The sequence below is a fragment of the Squalius cephalus genome (assembly GCF_949319135.1).
Source record: "Squalius cephalus genome assembly, chromosome: 23".
NCBI lineage: Eukaryota > Metazoa > Chordata > Actinopteri > Cypriniformes > Leuciscidae > Squalius > Squalius cephalus.
In genome coordinates this window covers 635,001-645,000 of record NC_137144.1, presented here as the reverse complement: position 1 = coordinate 645,000, position 10,000 = coordinate 635,001, and the positions used below count along the sequence as shown (strand labels likewise).

Sequence of the window (10,000 nt, the reverse complement as noted above, 5' to 3'; positions counted from 1 at the left end):
CCCTCAGCGTCAGTCCAGCCCCCCTCAGCGAACGCAGTCCAGCCCCCCCTCAGCGTCAGTCCAGCCCCCCCTCAGCGAACGAAGTCCAGCCCCCCCTCAGCGAACGCAGTCCAGCACCCCCAGCGTCAGTCCAGCCCCCCTCAGCGAACGCAGTCCAGCCCCCCCTCAGCGAACGCAGTCCAGCCCCCCTCAGCGAACGCAGTCCAGCCCCCCCTCAGCGAACGCAGTCCAGCCCCCCCTCAGCGAACGCAGTCCAGCCCCCCTCAGCGTCAGTCCAGCCCCCTCAGCGAACGCAGTCCAGCCCCCTCAGCGAACGCAGTCCAGCCCCCCCTCAGCGAACGCAGTCCAGCACCCCCAGCGTCAGTCCAGCCCCCCTCAGCGAACGCAGTCCAGCCCCCCCCAGCGCAGTCCAGCCCCCCTCAGCGAACGCAGTCCAGCCCCCCCCAGCGCAGTCCAGCCCCCCCCAGCGAACGCAGTCCAGCCCCCCCCAGCGCAGTCCAGCCCCCCTCAGCGAACGCAGTCCAGCCCCCCTCAGCGAACGCAGTCCAGCCCCCCCTCAGCGAACGCAGTCCAGCCCCCCCTCAGCGAACGCAGTCCTGACCTCCAGCAGAAGATTAGGCCCTCAGCATTACAGATACAGCAGAGTGGCTCATCTTACACACGGGGAACTCTTTTATCCCTGTATGATCCAAACCCATGTTAAGTGTTTGCTGACAGAAAAGCTATTTTTTATTCATCTGGCCATGTATTCAGCACGATGCAGATGATGTTTACCGCTCTGACAGCGGAGGCGACTCAGGTCTAGACACCCAGCAGACTGAGAGGTGTGTTAGGGTCAGAGGTGGGTAGAGTATCCAAAAACTGTACTCAAGTAAAAGTACAAGTACTTATAGAAATATTTACTCAAAGTAAAAGTAAAAGTAATAATCTTAATAGTTACTTGAGTAAGAGTAAAAAAGTATCCAATGAAAAAACTACTCAAGTAGCGAGTAACTAGTTACTTCGGATCATATAGGCCTATATATATGAAGACTTCATGATGCAAAAGCCTCTGAGTGCCATCTGAAATTTTCTTCTAAAACAATCATTTGTATCAAGCTCGTATATTTAAGTTCAGTAATTTCACTTTAATGACAATTAATAGGTAGGCTATTTTTCATTGCCATTTAAGTGTTAACATAAACATACAAGCTTGATAAAAATGCTCTTTTAGAAGAAAATTTCAGATGGTACTTAGAGGTTTTTGCCTCTGAAGTCGTCATATAAAATGATATTATTTAGATTTTGTTTATTTAAATGACTATTATTATCAGCTATCTTTGCAACAAAAACAGAAGAGAGACGTAAGCATTATTTCTGCCATCTGTATAGCTCGAAAATCATTGCCTGTCCTCTGGTTTGTATAATAGTAACTTATACAACTACATTTGGATTATTAGACAATGTCGAAATAAAGTGAATCTGCAGAGTGTTGCATTCAAAGGTATTGACAGAGAAGAGTTAAAAACTCTTCACATGTGCTCGCGCTCATGAACATCTGAACGGATACATCGACGGATCTTCTTCTGACTGTTCTCCAAAATATAATCAAATGTATATTTCTGCAAGCATGTTTAAACTGGTTAACTGTCTACGGCAGGCAAAGGCATTCGTTTTCAAGTCGAGTTCGCACGCCACTGCGCAACAATACACACAATACCGCGGGATGGCGGGTGTTCATAAACTGTGAACAATGGTAGCTTTATTTAATGTAAATTAATGTATATGTCCAAAAAACGGGTAATGTCATACTTTCTAGTATCGTGGCGTAATAATCTGTTTGGTTGTAAAATGTATTACCTGAGTGAAATGAAATCGAATATATCGTCCTGACTCCTGTGGAATCATTCATTCACAGACAGCTTACGAAGATGTTCAATAAAGATCTTCATCGCTGGCAAATATATGATGCATTTGAAGATTTGCTCTCACTTGACTGTACTGTAGGTCCACTGCCACTTCATCTAACGCTTAATGTGCTTAAATCTTCCTGTTACGACTCAGAGTCGAGTGTGAATTGAAATCGTTTCAGACGATTCAGTGCGTGCAGGAACTGAACAGATCATTCAAACTGATTCGCGAACCGATTTAGACAGATCTGCCAACTTGTTTGATGAAGTCTTTGAACAGAATCGACTCAAAAGAGTCATTCATTTGTGAATTGAGCATCGCTCAAGTCCAGAAAAAAGATACATCGCGCTTGGAATAAACTACGCATTTAACAACACATATTGCATTAAAATAAAGTAACGAGAGGAACGTCGCCCAACATAACGAAGTAAAAGTACAGTTTTTTCATTAGAAATGTACTCGAGTAAAAGTAATAAGTACCCACATTCAAATCTACTCTTAAAAGTACAATTTTTCTAAAAAAGTACTCAAGTAAATGTAACGAAGTAAATGTACTTCGTTACTACCCACCTCTGGTTAGGGTAAAGGTGTTTGTATTGAACACAACCTTGAACTGTGTGTTTAACGCCTCGTTACAGGCAGCCTGTGATTGCTGGACATGCTTGACCATGGCCACGCTCTGGTCGCCCACCCGTGAAGCTTTGATGTGGCTATGGCTACTTTTGTGATCATTTAAAGCTGATTTCTGCCTCGTCGTGCAGCCTCGGACAAGTCCGTTACTCGTTACTCCTCATCCACGTGACCTCTTGCTCCCATTGAGCGCGGTTGACCTCTGACCTCCTGGCGCCTTGCTGCCGCTTGGTTGCCCGTCACAGCTGTCGGTGACTGATAACTGTTGTGTATTAGTCCTTCATCCTCCACTGCATCAGCTCCTCTTTTTTCACCTTTTTTAATCCCAACTATTTGGCCGTTGGAAGAAGCTTTTCCACTCAGCTGCCGTGACATTTCTGCTACTGTATGCAGCGGCGACAAAGACGGATGATACGAGATATGTATATTAACTTGCGCACTCGCCACCAAGTGGAGAGGAGTGAGAATTACAGTTACAGATTACAATAGATCGCCCTCAGCGTAATCTGTCAGAATAACGGATGACCTTTAGATTTTTCCGTCACTACTAAAAGAAAAACGACAGTGACGGAAAATATCCGGTTAGCGCGACCTCTGGTTCAGCACAGGGTTTATCAGCGCTAGTGCTTCAATATTATCATACGGGTCTGCACTAAAGTTCACCTTAGCAGAATTGATCATAACAGCTGTTTACTGTTTACTACATTCAAGAAGAAATGTTCAAAAATTAGAGGTGTTCTAGAGGAATGCGCTTCCTTCACTGTAGGTTACGTGACACACACACACACACACACACACACAAGCAGTTAAACTCTCTGTATTCGGCTCTGGTCGTGGAGTAATGTGGGTCACATTAACCCTTCTAGCCCATATACCGTCGTCAACATCTGAAGTGGATCTAAACCTTTCATCAGTTATACATGAACTTTGAACAATCCCCGTTCTTGTCTGAGGACAACTCTGATGACCTCTCCTGATCCACTTCAGGTGTTGACCACTGTATTACATCCGCTCACTTCCAGAATGAGCCGAGTCGAGTCATGCAGTGTTTCGGTAGTTTCAGTGTGACAGTCACTGTCGTGTAGCCGAGAGTAAGGACACGTGTGTGAAGAGCTTTGGAACAGTGAGCTGAGTACTGAGAGCTGTGGTTATACTGGGACATCATGAGCAGTGTGTACTGGTCTTTACTGGCACTGGTGTGTAATGAGCCTGTTCTTCCACAGATCCTCCAGACGACAGCCGTAATGAGCATTTCTGCTGTGTTCATTCTCCTGACCTGACGAGAGAGAGCGGCGGACATGAGGAGACAGCCGACGCCAGCAGCCAATCACAGCCACAGACAGGAAGTGACGTCACGCCCGGCCCAGAGTCAGAGCCCAGCGCCGTCAGACGGAGGAGCAGACAGTGTCACTGAGCGCCGGATGCCTGTGAACCTCTCCACATGCGAGCTCACATCACTACTAATGACCCGTCACCTGTTTCACACACGTCTTCATTAATGCAGACAGAAGAACATGTATTGAGCCGCTGCATTTAGCACAACATATTCATTTAGCATGTTCATGTGTGAAACATTTCAGACCTCAAATATTATTATATATGATTCGTCACTGACAGAGAGCGACCCATAATGCACAGCAGGTCTGAGGGCAGTGAGAGGCTTTATCACAGTAAACACAGTTATGATGACTCTAGTTAGTTGAGTTGAGTTGATGCGCTTCACATTTCATCACTTGTTTAATCACTTCTGTAACTGATGCTTTATTTATTGACATGTTCTTGTCATACCTGCACGATTGCATGAATGTGTATCATATTCCGCTATGATAGTGTGTTAATAAAACTCCCACCTGATGTTTGTTTCTGTGGTTCATCATCATCATCATCATCAGATGAAGGGTTCACCTCTCAGCGAGCCGATGATACACACACACACACACACGATGACCGTGGCCTGACCTATATAACACTGATGATCACCTGAGCTCTGGCACGACACACACACCCCCGAGTCTTAGAGTGGACCGTCCCGTAATGTTGAATCTGAATCCGTTCCTCTGGCAGCTTCTCTTCTCTGATGACGAGGGCGGGGCTATAACCTGTCACTCACATGAGATCACTCAATCAAGCCCCGCCCACGTGTGTTCTTGTTCCTGAAGCGTTTCACTGGGATTATAGCGGAGCTCAGCTTCTCTTTCCTGACGACTCGAGTAAATGTTGCTGTTTGAGTTTCTCCCGGGAACGAACACGTCACAATATTCCTCATTATAATAATTAATGTGCAGAATAAAGGGGCGGGGCCTGGTTGAGTTAGTTAGTAGTGTGTTAAACTGGCAGTTATGGGAAGGGGTGGGGCATTTCCCAAACACACTCGAAGCGCTCGACCAATCACAACACACTGCTCCAGCCGACCAATCAGAGCACAGTGTGCTTTTCAGAAGGAGGGGCTTCACAGAGACAGGAAGTAAACAGAGCGTTACTGACAGACTGGGAAGAGAGGAGCCGCAACAATGGAGAATATGAGGAGAATAATCAGAGTAGAGCCTGAAACAACATCAAGACTCTGAGGAAGAGCGCAATAGATTCTCTTTGAGATCGGAAGGAATCAGAATAGGAATATCAGACCCGTGGAAAGTATTCAGCACTTTTTGAAGTGTGTAATTAACTCTTCTGATGACTCATTTCTAGAGAGTTGATGTCATTCACACGAGTCGGATCTGACCAATCACACGAGTCGGATCTGACCAATCACACGAGTCGGATCTGACCAATCACACTGAGCTTATGTGCTGTCATGAGGAATGCTGAATGAAGCGGTGTCTGGAATCGGTGTGTGTGATGAAGGGAGACGCCAGCAGCTCTCGTGAGGGATAATGAACACACACACTGAAAGCATAAACACACACTCAGAAAGAAACAAGAACAGGTTTATTTCTCTAACACTCACAGATATAGAAAATGAAGGTTTCATTGAGTAATGTGTGATGAGTTTAGATGTGTCATCTCGGGTCAGAAGTGCAGGAGTGTGTGCTAGTGCTCCATGGGTTCCTCAGGCACCGCTGGAGCCGCTTCGTCCGCCGGCGGGGCCACCTGTGACACACACACACACACACACAGTCAGACGCTGCAGGAACCCCTGTGCTGGGGAACAGGACACACACACACTCACCCGTCTCTGCGGCCGCTCCTCCAGGCCCTCCAGGAAGCGAGACACCTCGTCGTCATCATAGATGGTGAACTCCAGCTCCTTCCCCACGATCCCGATGGACACGTTCTGCAGGACAGCAGCGTTACAGCAGTGTGTGGCAGTGCCGGGACTTACACACACAACTAATGCATTTCAGTGTGGCGTTACTCCCTTAATAAGTAACTAACTGCGTTAGTAATGCGGTACTTTATTCCCACATGGGCTGGGCCTGTTCTTTATAACAATAAACGTATATTTTTGGCCAAATGTAAAGACCCATAATCCTCAGGCTGAAGGACATGCAGACCCAGGCCTGTACAGCAGAGGGCGCCGCTCACACCTCTCCGCTGCTGCTGTTACTCTTTTATGACAAAGAAAGATTAGATAAATCTATAGTCACTCCAGCTTATGGTGTAGCTGAGTCAGCGAAGGCCAGAAGCGAGTCCACGGGTCAGTAGAGTGAGATCAGAGGCATATGTGTGGAGGTTTGCACAGTATTCTGATTCTGCATTCACTGAGTTTATTCATTCGGGAATACTGAATCTTATTTGTGCCAGTGAGAGGAGGAAACGCTCACGTTTAGTCTAGATCAACAATAACCACAGGGATTAAAGTGAAACAAATTCTTCTGACTGAATTTTTTTTTAGGCCAAGTCATATTCCTTTAACTTTTTAAATAGTCGAGACCAATAGCGTTTTAAGGGGAGACGTTTTAAACCACTTTAATATTGCCAGTAGGCGTATTTTAAAAGCTATTTTAATCTATGAAAGCCAGGCGGGGAGCATTATTGCCATATTGAAGTCTCCTGTGACATACTGTGCAAACACACGTACCTGGCTGTTTGATTTATTTAGTCCACGAACTAAAAGGCTTGCCATTCTCCCCCCATCTCGCTAAGCCTTCCCCTTTAATTAAACTTTCATTAAGTTAAGGGGAAAAGTACTTGTGTGTGTTAACAAATTTTGTGTAAACATGTGTTATAATTTGCCTATATATATATATATATATATATATATATATAATATATTATATTATATTATATATAGGCAAATTATAACACGTTTACACAAAATTTGTTAACACACACAAGTACTTTTCCCCTTAACTTAACATAAATTGTAAGAATATGACTAATAGTAAAGACTAGTACTAATAAATAAACATTAGGCCTATGCTAAAGCTATTAAAAAGCAGTCCCAAACTAGTCATTTAAAAATATTAAAAATAACACAAAGAAAAATAGTGGCATTTTGGGGTTAATATGGAAACGACAGTTACCAAGGTGAATACACAATATTAACAATAACTGTTAATGAAACATGGAAACTGCTCCTGGTGAATAGAATGAGAATCATCCCTGCATTACTTTTATTTCGTGTTACAACGTAACGGCGTTGCATGCTCGTAGTTTCCTTTGCACTTGATCAGTGAGGCGATACAGCGCGCAGAGAGCGCTACGAGGACAGGATAACGGCTGACAGGACAGGAGAGTCCGCTTTTCTGAGGTGAAAGACTTTATTTCAGCGTACACTTATGTCACTGACTGGTAGTTCTTATTGTGCTGGGTTTTCTGAAGTAGTCATGATTCGCCTCTCATAACATAACATGCTCTAAACACGCACGCAGAGTGGAAGGAGGAGCGGAGGAGCGGGGGAGCAAGGATCACAGCGCAAATCTGAACTATATCGATGTATGCGATATGGTCTAATTCCATATCGCATTTCAAAAATATAGCGATATATCGCCCAGCCCTACCTGCATTATAAGTGTGTCCATGGTAACTGAAATATCTACCTCAGCGCCCAGCTGTCGCCTGACATGCTCTTTCCGTGAGCGGTAACTGAAACCCGGAGTGGAGCATGAGCGGAGTGATCACAGTGCTTAGAGTGGAGAGAGGAACGTGCTTTTGCTCCACTCCAGGCTTTGAGCACACCCCCCTCAGCAGGGTGAATACTAGGGGTGTAACGATACACAAAACTGACGGTTCGGTACGTCCCACGGTTTAGACGTCTCGGTTCGGTTCGGTTCATTTAGGTGGGGTGGGGGGTTTAGAAAGCTAAAATTGCTTCTTTTTTTTTTAACAGTGCTTTAATTAACAAATTGTGTCCTTGTCTTTAAATTAATTCAATTACAAGTACACGTTTCGCAAGGATAAAAAAAAGATCTGCTAATGTTGTAAACTATATAGGAGCCCTTACTTTCACATTACTATAACATTAAAGCTTAACAACAGAGCCTAGACTTTTAGCCTAAATTCAGTTGCTATTTATTTTTAGATTTAATAATAATCAACACTCAAGTAACAAATTGTATGAAAACATGTAAACTGTATAAGGCAGTTTTTACATTAACATATGTTTTTACTCTAGTTTATTATTGAAATATAATCATTTACACAGTTGCTGTCATTTTCATGACAGATATTTTAAACATACATTAAATCAAGTCATTAACAGGTTAAGTAAAATATAATATATAGGCTAATATAGTGCATTTATTTAGTGAAAGGGTTAATTTCCTTAGCAAACCAACAAGCTGTGGACACTGACTTGCCTGAGGTAAATAAACAGGGTTTCTGCAGGGTTTGGTCAGTCAAATTTAAGACTTTTTAAGACCTTTTTATGACCATTATGATTGAAATTTATGACCTACACGAATTATGAAAAATTAATTAAAATTCTTTTCAAAAGTTTTTTTTTTAATTGACTTTCATTGAAAGTAACCAGATGTATTATTTAAATGCCTAAAGACAGCTCCAACGCCTTACCCAGTGTGCAATATGCTTGATACTGATTATTTGCAACGGGCTTGAGCCAACTACTAAACACACCATCATTGAGCCATGGCTCGTTAAATGTACACTTTCCCATTGTGATAGACCGGGAGATTCAGTTAGGGCTGGGCAATATGGCCAAAAACAATCATCACAATAATTGTTTTATATTAGTCAATATCGATAATTATCACGATAAATGTCAAATCTTTATTTCTTTCAAGTTTAAAGGCAGACTGTTGCTTCTAAGTGAAAGTTGTAGAAACCAGAGCGTTAATTGTGGTTTTAAACTAACTTTACTCTTTATTGTCAGAAAATATAATGACAAACACTTGCTAAAACAGGCGAACATTTCACAAATCTGAGGTAGGACATTCAAACATTTGTCATTTGTCCTTAACAAAATAAATATCTTTATTGGGAAAATAATTACTTAGTTTCTGCATGTGCTAATAGGGGTCAAGTCTTGAAACAGGTTTGTGTTGCCTAACTCTGATGGCACATATCTTCAGGAAATGTATGAAAAACAGTAGCCTAAATACATTATTAAATACTGTAAATATTCCATTAGTCCTTTAATACATTATCAGCACTAATAATATAATAAAATTCAATATGTATATCCCACATGGTGCAGTTAATATTACTAGGCTAACGTTACAGTAAATCCATGGTAAATGATGGGAGATTGTAGACGGAAAAGCCTTCTGGCTGTATGGTTGTGCAGTTTCTCCTGTTGGTCAGCGCTGTTTCATCTGCCTTTAAACTGGTTTAAATCACTGAGACAGTGTGTTCTTCGCTGAACTCAAGCGCTTCTCACTGGATCCTGTGACTGAGACCGATCAGAATAAACAGTTCTAGTGAGCTCGCGCTGCCGTCTGGACTTGGAGCCGAGCGGGTAAATGGTCCGTGTGGCGCGCGGTTCAAAGGAGCGTTCCGCTTTTGGCGCATTTATCCTGTGCATTTAACATTATGCCGCCAGCGCATTTTCAGGGGGAAAAGGCAATGGTAGAACCAACGAATGAACGAGCATATCAATTTATGACGTTTTTATGACTTTTTATGGCCTAAAATTCTTATTATTAAATTTAAGACGTTTTATGACTTTTTATGACTCCGCGGAAACCCTGAATAAAGCTATGTGAAAAACTAAGTGTTTTATTGACGTATTTCCGCTGTTGAAACACTGACTTAGCGATTACACGAGTTACAGTATGATGCCTTTCAGTAAGTATACTGTATCTTCCAACATACCTTCAGGTGTCCATTCATGTTTATTCTGTAACTGAGGAAGAGATGCTCGCGTTTACTCGCGCTCCGCGCTGCCGCTTTAAATGAGGAGCTAGTATGGGGATCTGTCACGCCACATCAAAGAGCGCCAAAACGGCATTTAATGTTTGAATTTCATGATCAAATTTGAAAGATTACACCTTGCTTATTATCGAAAGTAACAAAACACTAGGGGTGTAACGATATTCGAACCGAACCGAAAAACCGCGATACACCACCAACGATACGA

The 10,000-nt window shown here is 43.1% G+C and overlaps 2 protein-coding genes across 2 annotated transcripts in view; one reads left to right on the top strand and one right to left on the bottom strand.

Moving 5' to 3' along the window:
• Nucleotides 1-4,373, top strand: part of ric3b (RIC3 acetylcholine receptor chaperone b) — a 17,449-nt gene extending 13,076 nt beyond the window's left edge. Inside the window, exon 6 of the mRNA XM_079859561.1 lies at nt 3,744-4,373. Coding sequence (XP_079715687.1) covers nt 3,744-3,934 — 191 coding nt within the window. The 3' untranslated portion in view covers nt 3,935-4,373. The remainder of the gene's footprint in view (nt 1-3,743) is intronic.
• Nucleotides 4,374-5,433: 1,060 nt separating this feature from the next.
• The window catches only part of psma1 (proteasome 20S subunit alpha 1), a 24,985-nt gene continuing 20,418 nt past the window's right edge, over nt 5,434-10,000 (bottom strand). The window contains exons 9-10 of the mRNA XM_079859004.1: nt 5,690-5,794; nt 5,434-5,610 (exon numbers count right to left, since the gene is read on the bottom strand). Of these exons, the coding sequence (XP_079715130.1) occupies nt 5,551-5,610; nt 5,690-5,794 (165 nt within the window). The 3' untranslated portion in view covers nt 5,434-5,550. The remainder of the gene's footprint in view (nt 5,611-5,689; nt 5,795-10,000) is intronic.